This window comes from Pelodiscus sinensis, chromosome 13, assembly GCF_049634645.1.
Source record: "Pelodiscus sinensis isolate JC-2024 chromosome 13, ASM4963464v1, whole genome shotgun sequence".
Taxonomy (NCBI): domain Eukaryota; kingdom Metazoa; phylum Chordata; order Testudines; family Trionychidae; genus Pelodiscus; species Pelodiscus sinensis.
Window position 1 is genome coordinate 32,204,782 of NC_134723.1, and position 24,617 is coordinate 32,229,398.

General features: G+C 43.6%; 1 protein-coding gene across 4 annotated transcripts in view; it reads right to left on the reverse strand.

Annotated features, from left to right (window-relative positions):
- Window positions 1–24,617, reverse strand: part of STAG2 (STAG2 cohesin complex component) — a 223,882-nt gene that overhangs the window by 125,499 nt on the left and 73,766 nt on the right. For all 4 annotated transcript variants that reach the window (XM_075940974.1, XM_075940976.1, XM_006115390.4 and 1 more), the window contains exon 2: window positions 12,054–12,196. In XM_075940974.1, the coding sequence (XP_075797089.1) occupies window positions 12,054–12,097 (44 nt within the window). In that variant the 5' untranslated portion in view covers window positions 12,098–12,196. The remainder of the gene's footprint in view (window positions 1–12,053; window positions 12,197–24,617) is intronic.

The window sequence follows — 24,617 nt, forward strand, 5'->3', positions numbered from 1 at the left end:
TCAAAATAACTGTAGCTACATTCTCTGCAACATCAATAAACCTATCTCAACAAGTATTTAAATATGGACCTTTTGTTTTATATCTGTTCTAACTAATTAACATGCTAGAGAATCACAAATAAAAGTTTCCTTCAAAAACAAGGACGTTATCTTCTGTTAAATCAAATGGCAATGAATTTTCTTTTTAAAAAACTGCAGAAATTGAATTACTAAACATTGTAGCTGGTGAAAAAGTCTGAATTTTTAACTTAAAAAGTATTTGGGCTTTTTCCAACTAGTGATGAAGAGATAGTTAAGAATCCTTCTTTACCATTTTATGCATACTACTAGGTTATTTTTTACCTAGTTTCTATCTTTAAAAAATAAACACAGTTGAAGTAGCTTTATATTTTATCAAAATCCAAATTCTGTAAAACAAATTGGACAGCGAAGAAAATAAAAATATTGTGTTTAATACAAATGTTGACATGCTGTTTCCTCAAAACATGTTTACCAAGTGCTTTTAAAAGTCTTGGCATTACAAATATCTTTTATTAATTTAATTGTCAATGAGTCACTAGAAACTAGAGGCTAAGGCTAAAAAAGCCATTTCTACCATATTTGATGAAATTATACTATTAGTAACAAATGATCTCCTGGATTCAAAATATTAAAATACTCTTGATTCCTGAATTATTTTTAATTTAGATTTGATTTAAAGTACTTAAGCATGTGTGCATTAATTCAGTCCTGTTCAGCACTGAGGTGCCTGTACACAAGGCACCATGATAAGCACATATTTAAGTCTTGTCCTGAATAGGTGACGCATTCCTGAATCAGGGTGCAAAGAATAAGAAGTTCAGATTGTTAAATGCACAAAAGTTGCTTAAATTAATGTTTTGTGAAATGGTGAGATTATTCAGAAAAGAGAGAGACATTACTTACCCTGTGCCATATCTAGCTCTTCAAAATGTTTAACTATAGGTGCTTTCCTTTGCTTGATTCCCACACACCTTTCATCAAACATTACAATTCCTTACAGTTCCTGCACAGAGAGAACCACCTCTCTCTCTCTCTCTCTCTCTGAGTAACCTCCCTATGAGGTATGCTCTTTGTCTCAGCCTCCTGATCTTCAAACCTTTTTTTCTGTTGAGCAGTGTGCCTGAGAGGGAAAGCTTCAGCATCCCTTCATCTTGGTGAGAGATGGTCTTAACCTTGGAGAACTGCTGGCGATAAGCTGCCTAAGAACCTGAATAGAGTCACTGAGAACCACATGATAGAGGGAAAAGCATACAGAGATAATCCCACCAAGAACCACAAGGCCCCCAGACATCCTCCCACTCTTTGAGAAAGCAGTTTCCTATATGGGTATGTAGGAGAACAGTGGATATAGACCAAAGAACCCAACAGAGATATCAGGAGAGAAGTTAAGTCCAATGGTATTGGTCTTCTGTATTGTTCTTAACATCTCTGTTAGACGGTAACAAGTCCTTATCAGAGCCATGTTTATTTTCAGAAGAGCTACAGGATTTTCCTATCTCATCGGTACTAGAGGAGCCCATTGCTTTTGCAAAACTGAGCTGAGAACTAAGTGGGGGGAAGGATAGCTCAGTGGTTTGAGCACTGGCCTGCTAAACGCAGGGTTGTGAGTTTAATAGTTGAGGGGGGCATTTAGGAATCTGGGGCAAATCTATCAAGGATGGTACTTGGCCCTGCCGTGAGGGCAGGGGACTGGATTCGATGACCTCTCAAGGTTCCTTCCAGTGCTATGAGATAATATATGGAGATATACCTAAGTGTTGTTCACACATGCAGCCTGATGCAACTTCAGCGATGGGTACAAGAATATCAGCAGAGCATGAAGAAGACCGAACAGCCACTACTAATGAAAATCTCTGATATTCACCTGAAGCAGAGCAGCCGCAAGTCACACAACTTCAGCTACGTGAATAACGGTGAGTCTATAGCAGAGGCTCTCCTGTTCACTCCACCTATTCTGTTTGTTCTGGTGGAGTACCAAAGTCAACAGAAGAGTGCTCACTGTTCAATCAATTGTGTCTATTCTTGACATGATATATCAACCTTTGCTGGATCAATTGCTGTCTGCCAATCTGGGAGGTAATGTAGACATGCCCATAGACATACTACTCTAAGTAGAAGAATTCTTTTTTAGACACCTAAAAGAAATACAGTTCAACATAATGTTGAATAATATTTGCAATTAACTGCAAGTGTTTCACGAGGATAAATTAGTTCAACAAAGGTCTTTTAAAAATATTTTAAGCATGTCTAGGATGAAAAAAGTACCACTATTTTCAAGATCAATGTATAGAAGAATTTTTCATTAAATCGGGTATCATAGCAGAAGAAAATAGAATTTTTCCTTGTGTAAAGAAAAGTCTTAACACCTTGGGGCAAAGGGAGACAAAAATAGGTTAACTGGAGCTTACTAGCTTCTTCCAGATTATAAATGTGCATGAACTTTCACATGTATGTTCAGTGAGACTTGTAAGCTGCACTTCAGTACATTTTCCTAACGTCTGCTACACTGTTGCAAACCTGAAGGCCTTCCTCTTGCCCAAAGCTTGTAAGCAGGTCTATTCTCCTAGTACTATTAGAAAACGTATCAGCACATCAATGGGAGTTACACATGTGTTAAGAGAAGAGGGAAAGAGAATTCATCTACTTTGTTGAAAACTCAGAAGTTTTCTACAATGCTTTCTAAAATATTGGCAAATACAGCAATTTTTGTATTTCCTAACTATGCGTTTACTTAACATACTATTTTTTAAAATGCTACAATATAAATTTAAGTCATCGGAAACAAAGAGGTCACCTGTTGCTATGACAATATTAACTTGGCTAAATTTCATATATGTAAAATTAGTATTTTTACATTTCTCTTTAAACAGTATTTTGTGTGCATCCTAAATTATACTACATATGCACTGTATGCAAATTACTGTTATCATAGAACTTACAACATTTGTATTTGATGACTCATGATTTTAAACTATAGAAGTTAATGATAGTTCTTCGAGATGTGGTCCTTGTGGGGGCTCCAGTGTAGGGTGTGGAGTTGTACTGCTGCAGATCAGAGCTTTTTCAACAGTAGATGCTGAACTGGCACACACCATAGATATCACAGCATTCGCGCCTCAACATATTGCAATCATGGTCTAGTCCTCCTCAGTTCCTTCTCTACCTCCAAGTAGAATACACATACTCCAAAGTAGAGGGGAGGAGAGGTGGTTGTGGAGCACCCATAGGGACACCCATCTCAAAGAACCATCATTATTGCACAAGGTAACAACTTTTTTGAGTGATGTCCCTCTGGGTGCTCTGCTGTAGGTGACTACCAAGCAGTACCCGCCGTGGCTGGTGTCATTCAGAGACATAGGTTGAGAGTAGAGGATAAGACTGCTAGGCCTGCTGCTGTGCCAGGAATGGGTCCCAAAGTGATGGCATAATCTTTAACAAAGGTGTGTTCTGGTGTCCTTATAGGCATTTGACATATGTCCTGAAGCTGCACATTATGTAAAAAGGCAATCAAGATCACCATGGCGTGAGTGTAGTGAGTCCTTCGGTTGGTGGGAACTGGTTTATCTTGGAGCGCATAGCATATGCGTATGCAAGTAGATATCACTTTGGGAAGAAAACGGGAAAGGCAGCAGCTACTTTTGTTAAAAAGACTGGGGGTACAGATCCATTATGACCCTGTCCTTGGTGAATCTGGTTAGGGTAGTTCGACCATTAGTGCTCTGATGTTGCTTACTCTTCTGGCTGAAGTGATAACTACAAGTATTGCGAGTTTCATGGAGAGACGAAACAAGGAGCACGTGGCTAGCAATTCCAAGGGGGAAAAGGTAAAGGTCTGCAGAACATGGTTAAGATCCCATGTCAGCATAGGTCATCTGACTGGAGAGTACACATTTTGGATGCCCTTTAAGAAAACATCAGGTAGTCAGGTGTATGAAAAGAGAAAAACTGTCAATATGGATGTGGAATGTTTCAATAGCCACCAAGTGGACCCTTAGAGTGTTAATAGCTAGGAACAGTTTTAGTTCTAATAGGCAGGGCATGACAGATAATACAGTCTACTCACCCGTGGCGAGTAGATTGCAACCTGGAAGAGCCGGGTTCGGGCGATCTGCGCATGCGCAGAACGATCTGAACATACGCAGATTGCCGGACAGTGCGGCAGGTATTCCAGGACAAGAGAAAGTGGAGCTCCCTGGGGGGTCAAGTTGCTTGCATGTACACCATCCACAATGCGGCTTAACAACCAAGTAAAAAAAAGCAGTGAGAGATAAAAAGACATCAAATCCTAGTGAGGAAAATAGAAATGAGCATACATGTCATCAAATTAAGTGTAAAAATATAATAAGAAAAGCCAAAAAGAAGTTTGAAGAACAGCTAGACAAAAACTCAAAAAGTAATGGTAACATTTTTTTAAGTTATCAGAAGCAGGAAGCCTGCTAAACAACCAGTGGGGACTTTGGATCATGGAGATGCTAAAGGAGCATTCAAAGATGATTAAGTCATTGCAGAAAAGCTAAATGAATTCTTTGCTTCAGTCTTCACAGCTGAGGATATTGAGAAGATCCCCAAACCTGAGCCATTCTTTTTAGGTGATAAATCTGAGGAATTGTCCCAGATTGAGGTTTCATTAAAGGTGAATTTGGAACCAATTGATAAACTCAACAGTAACAAGTCACTGGGACAGGATGGAATTCACCCAAGAGTACTGAAAATTCAAATGTGAAATTGCGAAACTATTAACTGTGTTTTGTAACCTATCCTTTAAATCAGCTTCCGTACCTAATGATTGGAAGACAGCTAACGTGACACCAATATTTAAAAAGGATGCTAGAGGTGATCCTGGCAATTACAGATCGGTAACTCCAACACCACTACCGGGCAAATTAGTTGAAATTACAGTAAAGAATAAAATTGTCAGACACAGAGATGAACATAATTTGTTCAGGGAAAGTCAACATCATTTTTGTAAAAGGAAATTATGTCTTACTAATGTACTAGAGTTCTTTGAGTGGGTCAACAAACATGTGAACAAAGGGAACCAGTGGATATAGTATAACCTAGATTTCCAGAAAGCCTTTGACAAGATTCCTCACTAAAGTCTCTTAAATAAAGAACCTTCCATGGACTGATAACGGGCTCTAGCCTGGTCAGCCCGTCCCAGGGAAGAGAAGACCACTCCCCTTCCACGGAAGCAGTGATCCCAGTGTACCCGGGGTGCAGGGCAAGGGTTTGGCCTCCGTCTTCTCCTAGCAAGGTTGGCTGTGATCCCTGCCCAAGGGTCCAGGGAAGCAGCCACCAGCTCCCAGCGTGTGGAGGGCCAGAGGAGCCCGCCCTGGGGCTGGGGGGGTTGGGATGTAGCTGAAGAGGGGTGGGGGCATAAAAGGCAGATGAGGGGGAACAGGGATGTATGAGGTGGGAGAAGGAAGAGTTGCAGGAGATGCTGCAGGGAGGTGTGTGGAGAGGTTATGTGGTGAGGGGAGACTTATGTGGTAGATGGCAGCAGGGGTAAAATGGAAGGAAATTCTGAGGGGATCACAGGGAGGGATGGGGGGATGCAGGGAGGAGGGTTGGGGGAAGACTGTAGGAGCAAGAGAAGCCTGGCTGGGGAAGGAAAAGACACAGGCTCTACAGAAGGGGAAATACAGTAGCAGCTCCCCCACCCCATGGGGCAGGAGAGGGGGAGGGCAGAAGTGAGTGATGGTAGCACTTGAGGGTACCAGTTCCTATGCCCAACAAAATTTCTGAAGTTGCTAAATAGGGTGCCCCAAATGCCCCCTGCCCCTGTGGGTGCCACTCCCTGCAACCTTCCCTCTGCCAGTGCCAGTTGCCCCCAGGAGGGGGAGGGGCTGCCCTACAAAGCAGCCAGAGAAGAATTCTTTCTGTGAATTGTTTTTAGTGTGATAGGTATCTGCAAAATTGTATCTACTACAGACTGGTAACATTTTATTTGAATATTTTCATATTCATTATTTACATAACGAATGTGCAACTGAAGAGAGTTGGCTGTTTTTTAAAGGGACATTATTAAGGGCCCAAAAACAAGCTATTCCACTGCATTGTAAAGATAAAAAGTATGACAAAAGACTATCTTAACTTAACCAGGAGATCATGCATGATCTAAAAATAAAAAAGGAGTCATATAAAAGTGGAAACTAGGACAAATTACAAAGGATGAATATAAACCAGGGGTGGGCAATAATTCTTTGCCAGGGGTCACTTCAAAAAAATTTTAAGTGGCCCCAGGCCACTCAAGAAGGGGTGGGCCCCAGCATACGTCCGTGCTTCCTTACCTGCAGACCATGATTGGTCTGAAGGTAGGGAGCGCGTGAAGTCTTTCCCTCCCTGCCCCGGACATACTCCTTAGATGCCCATGCCCCGGCAGCGGGAGAAGACTTTATACACTCCCCAGGCCAATCAGGGCTTGGAGGCAGGGAAGCACGTGAAGTCTCCTCCCACCTTGCCAGGAGCGCCTGGCACTTCTAAGTGTCATACACTCCTGGCAGGGCAGAGGAAACGTGCTTTCCCCCACTCCCAAGCCCTAATTGTCCTGGGGGCGGGGAAGCATCAGGGCCTCCGTGGGCCTGATCAACCTGCTTGGCAGGCTGGATCCGGCCTGTCAAGGCCCTTTTGCTCATCCCAGATATAAGCAAACAACACAGGTATGCAGGGAAAAGATCAGAAATGCAAAGGCACAAAACGAGCTCAATCTAGCTAATGACATAAAGGGTAACAAGACAACATTCTATAAATATATTAGAAGCAAGGGGAAGACTCAGGACAGGGCAGGCCCATTGCTCAGTGAAGAGGGAGAAATAACAACAGGAAACTTGGAAATCGCAGAAGTGCTTAATTACTTCTTTGTTTTCACAAAGAAGTTTGATGATGAAGGGATTCCTAACATAGTGAATGTCAGTGGAAATGCTGTAGATTTAGAAGATTAAAAAAAAAGTTAAAAATTACTTAGGAAAGTTAGATGTCTTCAAGTCACCAGGCACTGATGAACTGCATCATAGAATACTCAAGGAGCTGATAGAGAAGGTATCTGAGCTTTTAGCTATCATCTTTGAAAAAATCATGGAAGTCAGAGAGATTCCAGAAGGCTGGAAAAGAGCAAATACAGTGCCCATCTATCAAAAGGAAAATAAGAACAACTCAAGAAACTACAGACCAGTCAGTTTAATTTCTATTCCAGGAAAGATAATGGAGCAGGTAATTGAGAAATTCGTCTACAAACATCTGGAAGAAAATATAGTGATATTTTCTTATCACCCAGCCAGCATGGATTTGTAAAGAACAAATCATGTCAAACTAATCTGATAACTTTCTTTGATAGGATAACAAGCCTTGCAGATAAGGGAGAAGTCATGGACATGGCATGCCTAGATTTCAGTGAGGTACTTGATACAGTCTTGCATGATCTTCTTATCAATAAACTAGGCAAATACAACTCAGATAGGGCTACTATAAGATAGGTGCATAACTGACTCGATAACCATTCTCAGAGAGTAATTATTAACAATTCATAGTCATGCTGGAAGAACATAAGTGGGGTTCTGCAAAGGGTCTGTTTTGGGAACAGTTCTGTTCAATATCTTCATCAACAATTTAGATGATGGCATAGAAAGTATGCTTATCAAGTCTGCAGATGAAACGAAGCTTGGAGGGGTTGCAACTGCTTTGGAGGATAGCGTCATAATTCAAAATGATCTGGACAAACAGGAGAAATGGTATGAAGTAAATAAGATGAAGTTTAATAAGGACAAATGCAAAGTATTCCACTTAGGAGTTTCACACACATAAAATGGAAAGTGACTGTCTAGGAAACAGAACTGCAGAAAGGGAGCTAGGGGTCATAGCGCATCACAAGCTAAATGAGTCAACAGTGTGTTGTAAGCAAGACATGAGAAGGCATTCTTCCGCTCTACTCTGCTGATTAGGCCTCCAATTGGAGTATTGTGCCAAATACTGAGCATCACATTTCAAGAAAGATGTGGAGAATCAGGAGCAGATCCAGGACAGAACAATAAAAATGATTAAAGGTCTAGAAAACATGAGCTACAAGGGAAGGCTGAAGGAATTGGGATTGTTTAGTTTGGAAAAGAGAAGACTGAGAGGGAACATGATAGTGTTTTTCAGATATCTAAAAGGATGCCACAGGCAAGACGGGGGGTTCCAGTGGAGATGGCATAAGAACCCAGCCTATCTTCGATGCCTATTCCCATGCCATGGTGGTTGGTGCTGTAAAGAAGGCAGAAGGCCTCGACTCCGAGTCGGTTTCCAGAGTTGCCCATGCTGGTGTGCTCTAGAGACATCCTCTTTGCTACTTCTTGGGGTTGACACTGTGGCTAGTGATTTAGCTGGGAATATTCTTTTTTTCTGAGAATCCCTGACTGCAGGAGTTCTAGCCCTCTTCCTGGAGACCTTGGAAGCAGGGGCTTTGCCTTTCATGGAGGTCTGTAATGCCTCTTGAAGAGGTCAATGAAGCAGCTGAAGGGGCTTCTCCATCAGGATTATTTTGAGGTGAAGCTCTCTGTTGTGCCTGGTTCTGGATGTAAGAGTAGTGTAATGGGGGTGGGTGGATGTAGGTCTCACCGAGGCAGTGAAAACAAGAGGAGTGGCCATCAGTGATAGGCATGGGCTGGCAACAAGCGTCATATTTCTTGAAGCCTAGGGTTCCTCACATCATAATAGTAGGATTTTCCTCATGTTTCTGTATCATCATGATGTTTCTTTCTTTCTTTTTCTTTTTTTCTTCAAATTAGCAGTGAACATGCCAAGGGAGAAGAAGAAGAACTATAACTGTACATATAACCAAAACTATCTAGGGCAGGTTGAACTGGAAGAAAACTTGAGGAATTTTTTATTTATTTATTTATTTATTTTAAAACAAGGGGAAATAATTGTAATTAAGAATTCTATGGTAACTATTAACTGACTAATTCTATTATTTTCTCCTTCTGTAAGAGTTAACAGAAAAAAGTGCTGAGGAGCTCCATCTGCAGCTGAGAATGGTAGAGAAGGCCGTGGATGCAATGCATTAAGGCTCTAACACCATAAGACACATATGGCGTGTGCATGGCCCAGTCAACTACTGCTGAAAAATCTCTGATCTATGGCGCCAGTACAATCCAACACTTACAGTGGAGCACTCAAAGAGACGTCCTTTGAAGACCCTTAGATGTAAAAGGGAAAAAAGGGTCTGTTCTTGCGGCTTTATAATACATTAAAGACTACAGTAAGTTGAGAGCCCCTGTAGTTGCAAAAAAACATGTTAAAGCTCGTTTATTTTTTAAATTTTAGAACAATGGGGTACATTTTGTCATTCTTCGTTTTGTAGAAGAGGATTCATAATGATTGCAAATCATCCCCAACCATTAACGAGAACAGGGTGGTTATTCTTGAATAAAAAAAAAAAGTTGATCCAAAAAAAACTGGCATGTGAGTTTAATAGGTGTGAAAATCCAAATTCTGAACATATCAGTTTGCACTGGTGTACACAACAAAGCTGTACTAGTATAACTTATGATTCAAACAGATATAATTAAACTAATGAAAAAGCCTGTGTACACATATTTACTTGGGTTTCAGCCATGTTCATTCAATTTGTTTGAAACTTATTAAGATCAATTTAACCTAAAACAAAATAAGATAAAATTAAAAGATGCCCATACAGAATTTTGCATAAGTTTAAACAAACTTAATTTAAACTGCTACAACTATTTCCTATAAATAATAGGGATGTAAATGCCCATTAAAACAATTAACCAGTAAAGCAATTAAAATTATATTTCTTAAACCACTTAACCATTGGAAGGCTGGTGCAGAGCGGCTGGTGCTTAGGTCGCACAGTGGTGGCTGCTCCACAGAATCACAGAACCATAGAGCTGGAAGAGACCTCAGAAGGTCAAGTCCAGCCCCCTGCTCTAGGCAGGACCAATCCCAACTAAATCAACCCAGCCAGGGCTTTGTCAAGCCGAGACTTAAACACCACTAGGGATGGAGGCTCCACTACTTCCCTAGGTAATCCATTCCAGTGCTTCACCACCCTCCTAGTGAAATAGTTTTTCCTAATATCCAACCTGGACCTCTCCCACCACAACTTGAGACCATTGCTCCTTGTTCTACCATCTGTCACTACTGAGAACAGCCTCTCTCCATCCTCTTTGGAAGCTCTCTTCAGGAAGTTGAAGGCTGCTATCAAATCCCCCCTCACTCATTGCTTCTGCAGACTAAACAGACCCAACTCCCTCAGCCTCTCCTCATAAGTCATATGTTCCAGCCCCCTAATCATTTTGGTTGCCCTCCGCTAGACCCTCTCCAATGCGTCCGCATCCTTTTTGTAGTGGGGGGCCCAGAACTGGACACAATACTCCAGATGTGGCCTCGCCGGAGCCGAATAAAGGGGAATAATGACATCTCTGGATCTGCTGGCAATGCTCCTCTTAATGCAACCTAATATGCCATTAGCCTTCTTGACTACACGGGCACACTGTTGACTCGTATCCAGTTTCTCATCCACTGTAACCCCCAGATCCTTTTCTGCTGAACTACTATTTAAGTGGTTGGTCCCCAGCTTGTAACAATACTTGGGATTCTTCCGTCCCAAGTGCAGGACTCTGCACTTGTCCTGGTTGTACCTCATCAGATTTCTTGTGGCCCAATCCTCCAATTTGTCTAAGTCACTCTGGACCCTATCTCTCTCCGGCCTGGCCCACCACACCACAAGCAAGGGGCTGCTCTGGCTGGGCCCACTGCACAACAAGTAGGAGGGCTGCTTCCGCAGGGCACAGCTCTCTGGTTAATGAATTACTGGGTAAGCATGCTGGTACAGTTAACATTTTATAGCCCTAGAAAATACGGCCTAAAGAATTCCTGCTTCCTCTCCCAACAGTTAAGTTATACCTTCTTAGTACTTTTGTTGTCATGATTTCACTAGTTTCCAGAGATTCCTACAGACTTTCAGGAAAACAATTTACACACATTTTTCTTGATTTAACAGTTTTCTCAGTATTTAATTTTCTTGGAGGCAGAAGGGAAAAAAAGGGGTAGACAGTAACAGGCTTAAGAGACTGTTTAGACTAGAGATTTAAATAGTTCCTCCCTGACAGAAAGTTAACCTTAGAAATCCGTTGAACTCTACTAATAAAAGTACTTTTCATAAAAGCATTAAAGATATGTAGAGTTCTAATCTTAGGTACCTTTCAACTGAAGTCATTACTCAAAGAAAGGATTTTAGAATTTCTTCCAAGTGAATTACAAAAGAAATAAACAAGGTTTAAAAGGTTTCTGTACCTATGAACATTTTGCTTTTCTCCCTTATAAAAGTATTCACTTCTATTTAAAGAAAATAAATAAATAAATAAAACCCACCACCACTAAAATTAAAAACCCAGATTTTATCTACCCTGAAAGATTATGGATGACTGGTTAACCAATAGGATGAATTCACAAATATCTAAGAAATATCATCCACAGTTAAACTTCATCAAAAATGTTTTTAATTATACAAGATCAAACATTCAGCAGAAAAGCAGCTTTTTGTTAAGGACTAAGCCTTTAATCAATGGCTAAAACTTCAATTAACGTCTCTCCCCAAAACGGGACGAAAAAGACTTGATATTACTGATATTTCTGTCCAGAAAAATTCTGATCTAAAGTGAAGTTTTTCAGAAAGTTATAAGCATCAGAAAAATGCTACTACAATGAAAACTATTCTGTGATCATGACAATAGCTTATCCTACTAGTAAAATGCTTCATTAGAGATTGTAAAAAAACACACACACACACACACAACACGTTAGGCCAGTTTTAAAATGTCTATTTTAACTATTTCTGGGAACTCAGGATGCCATTCAAGGAATACTTTATATTTAAATAACTTGACAGAATAACCTTGTTATGGATGCAATAAGCATTGTGCATTTTTGTTTTCTTAAGCAATTATGAAAGCAACATTGTATTTTGTAATTACAGCTACAAAGAAATGTGTTAGCACGTTTAAAAGTTTGCCACTACAATATTAATTACTTACTGAAGGAGAGTAAAATCAGTTGGTATTTCTGGAGCTGCTATCATTTCTTTATCATCTTCTGGACCACCACTGTATTGGAAATATGTTCAAAAAACAGTTTACGATGGGCACGCTTCGTTTCTTCCTCTCTCAAAAGACAATTCCTATTTAAAACAAAAACAAAAAACCAACCAGGTCAATCTTGCTTGCTTTTGCACAAAAATGTTACTATCATAAATGTCTCGTACTATACTAGCCTGGCATATTTCAGAAGATCAGAAGTTTATTTTTCTCCTTTTAAATTACAAATTTTGTAACTTCTGTTTCCTCCATAATCTCTCCCAAAACTCATGCTTCACAACACTAAAAACACAGCAACAAATGGAAAACAACATATAGGGGAAAAACTGTCATTTTAGAAGTGAAGCAGCAAGAAGAATGTGCAGGCATTCCTTATTAGTCTATTTCATTTTAGAAAACTAGTCTAAACAACAAAAACTAAATTTCTTTTTTGAACTAAAGCCTTGTCTACATTGGCAGTAGCTATTCACCACAGTGAAAGGCAGGATGTGTTCTCACTGCACTATGTAGTTATCAATAACAGTAAAAGGCTTTGGCAGCAAGGAGGAAGCAGCAGGAAAACGTTCTGACAGAAGAAAGCTGTCAAAGTTGGAACCTTTCTGCACAACAAGAGTCTTTGACCACAGGGGGAAAAAGCTCTGGCAAGAAATAGACAGTGGGCCACTTAACTTAAGCTGTAAGCTATACAGTTGGGCAGCCACCTAAGAGCAATTCAAATACCCCCAGCTGATTAGCACAGTGCCCAGAGTCAACAGCATGTGTTTCTACTAGAGGTGCTCATCTGCACATGCTTCAGTGCACATTAACAAAATTTATTCTGCACATGGATAGAAAAAGTTAAAAGGAACACTGGTATAGACATGCAAGGAACTGTAAAGAATTATTTACAATGTATACCCTAAGCTTCTTTTATTGTCTTTATGCTATTCACCCAAGTAAGGTTGTTAAATATCAATTAATTTACTAGTCAAATAGACAATGGAATTTCTTGTTCATTTAAGAGTTGGAACTCCACATGAAGCCTGGGGACAACAGGAAGTTCTGATGGCTCTGGGCTCCATGCGGGCACTTCTGCTTTGAAAGCAGGAAGTCCCACTTCCTCTGGGCTCTTGTGCTCCGGGCTCAAAGTGGAAGTGCCTGCATGGAGCCCGGAGTCAGCAGGACTTTCCGCTGGCATGCCAACTTTGAAACGTACAAGAGTCCCTAGTGGGGGCTCTGATGCATTTCAAAGTGGAAGTGCCTACATGGAGCCCGTGGTCAGCGGGGAACTCTCAGTCCCCCACTGACCCTGGTCTCCATGCAAATACCACGCAGAGCAGGGGTCAACTGGCGAGTCCCCAGCTAACCCCGGGTTCCATGGAAATGCCACAGGTAGCCCAGGGTCAGCTAGAGAGTCCTCCTCTGACCCCAGGCTCCACGAGGTGCTGCCGCTTTGAAATGCCACAGTGGCGTTTCAAAGGGACAGCTCCACATGAAACCCGTACCCCAGCCTCCTTGCAGTGCTTCCACTTCGAAGTACTCCCTCCCCCCCGCTCCGCCCTTTGCTGCCTCTAATAGAGGCAGCAAAAGGGGGCGGTGCAGTTGAAGTGACCAGTCCTTAACATTCTTACATCCAAGCAGGACCCATCTACACTGTTATTTATATCAGTGCTAGTGGGACACACAGCATATGTACACTACATGCCACTGTACATGTTAGAAACACACATGTAGGCTTAAGACATATTGGCTTTTCTGCACATCTACTCCTCAGTGTGTTTATATGCCAGATTAACATCAACTTTTATACTGAAAGAATTTCAACAAGCAATATCTAGTTAATTCTGAACAGCTCCTCAACTCCATGTTACAAACAAAAGCATAAGAAATGCTACAGTTGTTTAGCAGTCCATCTAGTATACTACCAAGAAAACTCATACTGGACAAAAAGTTAAAAAATACTGCCATTTAGTGCAACTATGAACTATTATAGGCAAAACTGGCAACACCACATATAGTTACTTCCCATTATAAGAATATGTTGTAGATGCTTAAAAATTAAATACATTTCAACTGTTCAGGCTGAAATTTTCATGGCTCCCAGATACTCTGTCAAAACAGACGTGAAAAAGACAGTTGATGTCATTATTGGTGATGTTCCTAATGTGTGTATATGGTCTGAAGGATGGAGCAATAGTCAGAAAGAGGGTGTCATCAACTTAATGGCAGTAGATCCATAATCAATATTTTACTTATTCCAATGAACAACTGAATATCACTACCCAGGCCCAATATATTGCTGAGCATTAAAAACACAATGAATAAACTGAGACCTCAGGACAGGAAGTACATGTCCCCTCAAGACAGGATGCAGAAGTAAAATATCTAGAAACCATTAACGATTACTTATTAGAGCAGCTTGTTCTGTAACTCACAAAAGCAGAGGCAATTGCTGAGTTGGTCTTAAGCCACACAAGATCTGGACCAAAAGGCGAATGTAGCTGAATCACTTGGTAAGAGCAATCATAATGTAATTAAGTTTAAAATCCTCACTGAGATGAGAAATTCCAAAGAAATGTTAAACAGTAGCATTTACCATTAGAATCCCCCCGCCCCCAAAAAAAAGATATTACACAAAAATGAGGAAGCTAACAGAAGAAATTATAAGGAATAGTAACAGAAGAAATTATAAGAAATAGTAACAAATGAAGTCTGTAAACTTCTGGAATTTTTTTTTTAAATAAAGTTTTCAAGTTGTATGTTTATTCCAAATTTTAAAAAACCCACAAGGTATCTAAAATATGACACTGTTTATCCAACCAAAAGTAACTCCTTTAATAATAGAAAGTCAGATTCTACTGAAGAACAGAAAAAGGAGCATAAACTCTGACATGTCAAGTGCAAAAGTAAAATTGAGCAGTTTAAAAAAAAACAGCTTGAAGAGTAACTAGTAAAAGAAACAAAAATAAAAAACACAGGAAGATAATCAACGGGGCCCACTGAATGACTGTAGTGCTAAAAACGTGTTCAGAGAAGACCGCCATTTCAGAGAAGCAAATTGAATTCTTCAAATAGATCTTCACTGCAGAGGATGAGAGAGAGATTCCCAGATCTGCACTATTCTTTTTACCTGACAAATGTGAGGCAAGTCAGAGATTGAGGTGTCAGAGGAAATTAAGGAAAAAATTAAATTAAACAGGATTAAGTTACCAAGCCCCAAGTGCTCTAAAGGAGCTCAAACATGAACCTTCAGAACTAAATGTAGTATGTAACCTATCACTTAAATCAGCCTTTATATAAAATGCTTTGAGGATAATTAACATAATTTTTTTTAAAAGGCTCCAGAGGCAATCTTGGCAAATAAAGGCGCTATGCCTAACTTTCAGCAAACTGGTTGAAAAAATAGTGAAGAATAGAATTATCAGACACACAGATGAACACAAAATATTTGGAAATCTCAGCACACCATTTGTGAAGGGAAAATCATGCCTTAAACTATTACAATTCTTTGAAGGTCAAAAAACATATGGACAAGGGAGATCCAGTGCACATAATACACTTGGACTTTCAGAAAACCTTTGACAAGGCCCCACACCAAAAGATCCAAAATAGGCAGTAATAGAGTAAGACACAAGTCTTCTCAGGGAACAGTAACTAGCAAATGAAGGGTAGGAATAAATGTCGACCAAGGAACTGTATTAGGACCAGTGCTATTCAAAATATTCATAAATGATCTGTAAAAAGTGCTAAACAGTCAGGTGACAAAGTCTAAAATAATATAAAATTATTCAAGATAGTGGAGCCTCAAGGTGAGGAGTTTCAAAGGGATCTAAGTAAAATGAAACAAAAAACAGGACTATGTAGCACTTTAAAGACTAACAAGATGGTTTACTAGGTGATGAGCTTTTGTGGGCCAGACCCACTTCCTCAGATCAAATAGTGGAAGAAAACTGTCACAACCATATAGGCAAAAAGCTTTCACACTTATGGGCATGAATACAAAGATTAAGGCAAGAGTACAAAATACACAGGCCCCATTTAAGTCTATTCTGCTGATATTAATAAAATGCAGTATTGACCTGACATCCACCCATATGACAACAATTTTAATGAGCAATGACAGTCTAGAAATTTAACTACTAAAACTCTCATCAACAGAAGACCATTATATTGACTACTTTTTTGTTTAGGCTCCCACCTGAGAGATGTCTGTTGAGCCCCACGTAAACCCAAACTCTACCATGGGCCGCAAACAAATGGGCTGTGGGTCGCATGTGGCCTGTGTAGCACTGATGTAAGGAAACACCAGGAAAGCAACAGATGAAAAGAGATAAAAATCTAGTAATGCCACTATATTAATCTATGGCACGCCCATGCGATTTTGGTCCCCTGTCCCCCTATCTTATAAAAGATATTTGAATTGAAAAGATACAAAGAAGAGCAAAAAATTATTAGGCGTATACTAGAAGGCTGCAACCCTGCTTACTATGCTCACCAAACCTCCTCTCTCTAGCAGCCTTTGCAGGAGCAAGGGAGAATACAGATACGGGCTAGCAGTAGGGTATGTAGCCAAGGGGAAGGACACAGAAGCAAGCTAGGGGCAGGGTGTCTGGCCTTGGGAGGGTAGGGGATAGGAGCAGGCTGGGGGTGCGGGTCCTGGCAGAGGTGGTGAGAGAGGAGACTGCGGGTGTGGGGGTCTCAGCAGGATGGTGAGTGAGAGGGGTGAGGGAGCGGGGGCTGGGCTTGGGGAGTGTGGGGGCCACTTACTTGCTTTTGTGCAGCTCCCAGCACCATAGCTCAGGCACCACCTCCCGCTGCTCCCATTGGCTAGATTCCAGTCAATAGGAGCAGCAGGAAAAGCCTCCAGGAAGCATGTCCCTGCACTGCTGTCCACCAGCCTGGGGAAGGGATGCAGCAGTACACACAGCTACTCCTAGCGCCGCTTCTTCCTCACAAGCCGGACCTGGTGGGGAGCCATAGAGCTTAGTCTCCCACCCCCGAGGGTTCAACCTCGTGCGGGAGTAAGGCTGGAGCAACAACACGGGATCCCTGATGTGAGGTGTGCGGGGAAGGAGGCAAAAGCCATATTTGGCTCCCTACTGAGCCATGGGTTGCCAACCGCTAGCATAGAAGGTGGAGCTTTAATGGCCAGAGAGTGCGAAAACAAGGTAATGATGTCATTCTGTCATCCATCAGGAAATAAAGACAGTTACTTACCTTGTAACTGTTGTTCTTCGAGATGTGTTGCTTATGTCCATTCTGTCTAGGTGTGTGCGCGCACTCTGTGCACAAGTTCTGGAAGCTTTTTTGCTCTTGGCAATACTCGTTGGACCAGCAGGGGAGCCCACTGGAGTGGCACCGGTATATCTGTGCATATAATCCCCTGCTGGCTCTTTACACACTCAGTTCCTTCTTACCGGAGATTCCAACAAAGGTGGAGGTTGGCGAGTTTGGAATGGGCATAAGCAACACATCTCAAGGAACAACAGTTACTTCTTCGAGTACTTGCTTATGTCCATTCCATCTAGGTGATTTCAAGCAAACTATCCAGGAGGTGGTGTTGGAACCTAGAGCGAAACTGATGTACTAGTGCTGCATCCCAGCTAGCCTGCTGCATGATAGCATAATGCTTGGCAAAGGTATGAACCAAGGACCAGGTGGCCACCTTGCAGATGTCAACTATCAGCACCTGAGCTAAAAAGGCCGCCGAAGAGGCCTGTGCTCTAGTAGAGTGGGCCATGAGGGGCAGGGGCACCTTTCCTCTTAGGTCATAGCAGGTCCTAATACACAACATGATCCACAACGAAAGACATTGAGCTGACACCGGACAACCTTTCACCCTGTCTGCTATTAATACAAACAGTTGCGTGGACTTAGAAAACGCCTGCGTCCTGTCTAAATAAAAGGCGAGAGCCCTTCTGACATCCAACGAGTGGACTGCTCTTTCTTTCTCATCTGCACGTGGTTTTGGGTAAAACACTAGTAGGAAAATCTCCTGGGACATGTGGAATAGTGAAACTACTTTAGGGAGAAAAGCCAGGTGATGGCACAGCGTCACCTTGTCCCTAGAAATCACCGTGTACGGTGGCTCTGAGGAGAGGGTCCACATCTCGGATACCCCTCTGGCCAAGGTGATGGCTACTAGAAATGCCACCTTCCAGGAAAGGTGGGAGAGGAAACACATGGCCAGTGGCTTGAACGGCGGGCATATGAGCCCCTGGAGCACCAGGTTCAAATCCCACTGAGGTATAGGCTGTCTAATGTGGGGGTAAAATCTGTCCAACCCCTTGAGGAAGCACCTCACCATATTATGCGCAAAGACAGATCTCTCACCCTTTCCCTGGTGGAAGACTGCAATGGCTGCCAGGTGCACCCTAATCGACAAGGTGGATAGGCCACGACTCCAGAGGTCGAGGAGGTAGAATGGGGGCTCGTTCTGGGTTAGGAGGTCTGAGACCATCCAGAGGCAGACAGGTTCCTCCACCGATAGCAACACCAGAGTGGTGTACCAATGTTGCCGGAGCCAATCTGGGGGTATAAGAATGAGCTTCGCCCCATATCTCTTGGCCCTCATGATCACCTCGTGAATTAAGAGGCAGGTGTACAGAAGATCCACCCGTCACCTTTCCACAAGGGCATCCCCCATGAAACCCCTGACTTGACCCCTGTACGAAAAGAACCCGGGGCATTGCTTGTTGGCCTGAGAAGCAAAAGAAGGTCTACTAGGAAGGAAGAGCATACCACATCCTTCCTGACAGACCATTCATTAGACAAGAAGGCCCAGCTGAGGTGGTCTGACAGGGTGTTGCAGGAACCCAGTAGGTAGGTGGCCTGGAAATGTATCCCCTGTGCAATACGAAGATCCCAGAGGGTTAGCACCTCCTGGCACAGGGGAAAAGAACTAACACCACCCTGATGGTTGATGTAATTCATTGCCGTCGTGTTGCCAGAGAACCGAGACACACTTCCCCTTTAGTCGGGCATAAATACTCGACAAGCCAGTCGAACTGCCCTCAGTTTCCTGACATTGATGTGCAGATCTTTCTTTGACTCTGACCACATACCTTGCGTGCAGAGATCTACCAGGTAGGCACCTCATCCTATGTCAGACGCATCAGTCACCAGCTAGATCGAGGGGGAGGGCTGTTAGAACAGGATCCCCTTGCACACTTGGGTTTCCCCCAGCCACCAGTTCAAGGTCGACGGGGGATCCTTGACCACCATGTTGATATGGTCGTAGGCTGGCCTGTAAACACTCCCCAGCCAGTTCTGGAGGGATCTGAGGTGTAGCCTGGCATACCACACCACATATGTGCACGCTGCCATATTACCTAATAGTCTCATGCAGTTTCGTGCCATGGTCATGGGAACGGTATGGAGGTTTCGTATGATGTCCCCCAGGGTCAGGAACCTTGGACGTGGAAGGGATGCCCTCCTGATCGTCGTATCCAAACGTGCTCCCACTAATCACTTGAGTGGAAGTAAAGGTAGACTTCTCTTCATTCAATATCAGTCCCAGCTTCGAGAATGTCTCCCTGGTCAGTCTGATATAGGACAGTAGTTGGTCCATGGACTGGCCCATGAGTAGCCAGTCATCTAGGTAGGGATAGACATGCAGACCTTGCCTTTGAAGGAATGCTGCCACTACCACCATGCACTTGGTGAACACCGTGGGGGCCGTGTAGAGGCCAAACGGTAGTACTGTAAACTGGTATTAGTCCAGCTCTACCATGAACCGAAGGTATTTCCTGTGGTGGGGGATGATTGAGATATGGAAGTATGCATCCTTCAAATCAAGGGCAGCATTCCAGCATCCTAGATCAGGGGAGGGGATGATGGAGGCTAACATCACCATCCTGAACTTTGACTTCCTTATGAAGGCATTGAGCCCTCTGAGGTCTAGGATGGGACGAAGACCCCCTTTAGATTTCGGGATAAGGAAGTACCAGGAATAGAACCCCTTTCCCCTAATGCCAGCGTGACCTCCTGTACCGCCCCCAGGGCCTTGCTGATAACCCCTCTGTGGCCTTTGGTTGAGGGGACAACACTGCGGGGTCGGAGTTGGATACCAAAGGACTTTAACGTTGCCCTGGAGTCTTTAAGGCTATGCAGCTTGCCGTCTGTTTGCTCGGAGAATAGTCCAGAGCCCTCAAATACGAGGTTCTGCAGTGTCACCTGGACCTCCTGAAGGTTGCCGGAGACCTGGAGCCCCGAGCACCTACACATGACTATGCCCATGAACATGGATCTAGCCGCCGAGTCCACTGCATCAAGGGCGGCCTGCAGTGCTGTTCTGGAGACTATTTTGCCTTCCTCCAGAAAAGCAGCGAATTCTTGTTGGGAGGCCTGAGGAAGCTGGGCCTTGGATTTGTCTACCACCAGGAGTTATATGCGTATCTACTGAGCATCGCCTGCTGGTTTGCGATCCTCAGTTGCAGACCCGCTGTAGCATAAGGTTTCCTCCCCAACAGATCCAACTTCTTCAGTTCTTTGCTCTTTTGAGTGGGTCCCCACTTCCCCCACTTCTCTCTGGCAGGTGGCCTGGACCACCTCCAAACCCGGTGCTGGATGGGCGAAGAGGTGCTCGTGCCCAGACTAGGGCACAAAGTACCTCCTCTCCACCCCCTTTTGAGTCGGGGGTATGGAGGCTGATGTCTGCCACAGGGTCTTCTTTATCTTTGCCACCATTTTATTCAACAGGAAGGCAATTCTTGCTGGGGCGTCAGCCGTGAGGATATCCAGCATCGGGTCAGCCTCCTCCTTAACCTTCTCAGCCTGTAATCCCAAATTTTGTGCAAGGTGTTTGAGGAGCTCCTGATGGGTCCGCATGTCCATCGTAGGCATGCTTGGGGACGGGTCAGCTAAGGCCTCATCCGGTGATGAGGGTGAGGATTCTGGTAGCTGGGGCTGAACCCCAATTCTGCGGTGGTTTCCACTCTGGTGCCCAGGCTCTGCACAGGACCCGGTAGTGGTGGTTGACAGGTTGGATGAGTGTATTCTCCCCCCGATCCGGGGGGGGGGGGGGGCAGCTCTCGTCTCTGAGCCTGGATCCCTGGTAAAGGGGGTGGCCGAAGGAGCGGACCTGTGGCTGGAATGCATCGAAGTCACCACCAACCCAGGTCTCCACGGGTCAGGCCTCTGTCCAAAAGGGCCACTGCATAGGTCGCTGCCACTGTGGGGGCCATGTTGGGGTCATGGATGGGCTTTGCAGCCTTGAACGGTGCCAAGATGGGGACTGGTGACCTGATCTGGAGTGGTGCTGGCGTGTCGATCTGTGGGAAGAGCGAGACACTCTGGAAGCAACCGATCATTATGAAGAATCCGCCAAGGCCAGAGACTCAATCTGGGACTCTGAGGAATATTCCTATGCAGACAACGGCAGTGCCGAAGACATGTGCTCTCCCTGCTGTGCATGGTGAGCCATAGCTGGCGGTTCCCCCTATGGGCTATTGGTACCACCAGCAGCGGCATAGCATGGGGCTTCGGTGCCAGATGACTCGATGCCGGCGAATGCAGTATCAGTGGCGCGGGGAGAGTTGTCCTCCCCTATGTTGCCCCCTGCACCAGAGGTGCTGCCGCCAGCAGTGCCACCAGTAGTGGTGTAGTGGGCACCACGCCAGGCTCCTGCCTGGGTGATTGCCTCAACGGTGCCGACTGCGGTGCCAGGGCTGATACAGCCACCTGGCTCTCGCGGCATGTGCGCTCCTCCGTGCCGCGCCGTGCCGGGCCCAGAGAGGCCATGAGCTCTATCAGCTCCCAGGCCACCATGGATGTCTCGGGCATGGATGGCCTCTGGACCTCCTCCAAAAACAAGTCCTGGCCCACTGGGGATCCCGATCTCACTGGGCTCCTTCTGTGGCACACCAGCTCCCGCGAGTGAATGCCTCAGTCCCGCTTCTCAGGCAACGTCTCACCCTCTTGGTGGCTGACAGCACCGGAGATTGAGATCGTGCCTATCCGCGTCCCTGGTCAACATCGATTCACTCCTTATCAATGGTGCCAGCTCTGGCACTGGGAATTGAAGTGCCGACTCCACGAGAAGAAGCTGAAGTCTGGAGTCTCTCTTTGCATGCGCAGTTTAAAGAACCTGCAGATCTTGCACGCGTCTGTTAAATGGCCTTCCCCCAGGCACTTTAAACAGTCTTTATGCGGGTCCCCGCAGAGCATAGATTGGAGCACTGCAAACAGGATTCAAAACCCTGGGGGCCCCACATTTCCTCCTCATGGAGGGAAGCGGGAAACAACTATTAACACTATCTATCTAAACGAACAACTTCTAACTACTTCTAATCAGTGAACCATTTACATAGGAAAGGCTAAGGGCACACATGAAAAGGCAAGCAGAGCATTTCAGCAACCATCACAGGTGGAAAGAAAGAACTGAGCGGGTGGAAGACCAGGTGGGTATTATATGCACAGATATACCGGTGCCACTCCAGGGGGCTCCCCGGCTGGCCCAACGGGTACTGCTGAGGGCAAAAAAGCTTCTGAAACTTGTGCACAGGCTGCACACACACCCAGATGTAATGGATATAAGCAAGCACTCAAACTTTTTTGTATAGAGAAAGAGCGATAACAGCTTTAATAATGAGAGATGTGATAGTGTACACATGTAAATGGTTTAAGAATGAGCCTGAACTCATCAGTTAATCTTCACGGTTACATGAAGCCCTCCCACCTCTCTCACCACTTCCTCTGATGCAGAGGCAGCACCGGCTTCTCCCTGCCCTCCTCCCTCCACCTTAGCTGCTGCCTCCTCTGATACAGACTGCTCCCTCCCGCGTGCTCTACAGAGGCAGCAGCATGGGAAGCGAGTGCCTCTATGGGAGCCAGTATGTGTAGGAAGCAGGCTTAAAGGCCAGCTCTCCACACTGCACTAGCCCCTATAGAGCTACCTCTTTCTCTCCCTTCCCCATGTACAAACATGTAACTTTTGAAATGTTCAATGGTTAACCATTTAGTTGAGTCCAGGCTCATCCATTAACCATCTACATGTGTACACTAGCCCATCTCTCATCATGTATTTTTAGCACCTTTTTCACATACTTCAGTTAAGGGTCATTCAATTAAATTAATAAGTAGCGAGTTTAAAACAAACAGAAGTACCTCTTCACACAATGCATAGTCAGTCTATGGAATTCATTTCCATGAGAGGTTATGAAAAGTATAACTAGAGTTTAAAAAGAATTACATAAATTACAATTAGGCCCATCAGTGGTTATTCGGCAAATGGCTATTGACTCAATCCCATGTTCTAGGTGTCTCACTAAAATCTGAGACTGGACAACCACAGATGGATCACTCAATAATTGTCCAGTTCCATTCATTCCCTCTGATGCATCAGACACTGGACACTGTCAGCTAAATGGATCATCATTCTAATGCAGTATGGCCATGTTTATGTTATGTCAACTGGTTATTTCAGTTATGACCTATAAAATGGCGAATGTGAAAGCTGCTTGAGCATTACTGAGAAGTGGGTATGCACACCTTCTGTATTATGGATCTGCTGCCAACAGTTAGCAGCGGGCTTCTGGGAAGCCAGTGCACACCTACCACCCCACACTGTTGCCTCTGATACAGTGTCAGCAGTGCAGGGTGGCAGCCAGATCTCCAAGAGCAGATTGGGAGCCTGTGTGTATCTGGTATCTGTAACCAATGAGCCCAGGCTTATTGGTTAACTGTTTAAACTACTTTACTTTTACATCCCTATTGAGCACACATTACAGTGACTGTTGCAAATTTCAAGGATATACAATCAATGCTGATAAAGGTAGCATTTTATAAAACAAGAAGCAGCCCATTCAGTTGTAAAACAATGTGAGGTTAAATCCCGACAGTTGAATCAAAGCAGCTTGCTCCTTCATCACAATGGAAAAGGTTATGTCATCCTCATAGTCTAGCTACAATGATAGAAATTCCTTTAGCACTTCATGTGCAGACTATATATCAATTTGGGAGATTCAAAAGTCAAATATGGACTGAAGACCTCCACTATTAGGAAGGTGCTGACCATGTATCAATTTAAAATTAGACCAGGAAGTGACAGATGAAGAGTAGACTCAATATTCATCAGATGAAGAGAAGATGATACTAATGATTCTGATGACCACAAAGATCAAAGCAGTTGAAGATATAAAGATAATGGAAAGTGAGATGCTTGAAGATCTGGCCTGATATCTACCTAACATTAGTGCATTTCAAAATTATCTGTATATCTGTAATGTTCATACTACATATTTTTTGTAACTGTTCAATCTTGAATAACCATTTCACCCTGAATAACACTGATATTTAAATGCTAACCTAACACTGCTTTTAAAAAAAACTATTTTTTTTTGTTTTTAGAACTTTGTTTCATTGTGTTTCACATTTTTCTAAATTAAAATAACTCAAATAGCCGTTTTTTTGTAATTAAACATGAGCAGGGCTCGACAAATAATATAATCTACTCGCCAGTGGTGAGTAGATTGTATCAGCTCTTCTGAGTGTAGAGCGCAGAACCGCATGGCTGGCGGGCGGGAC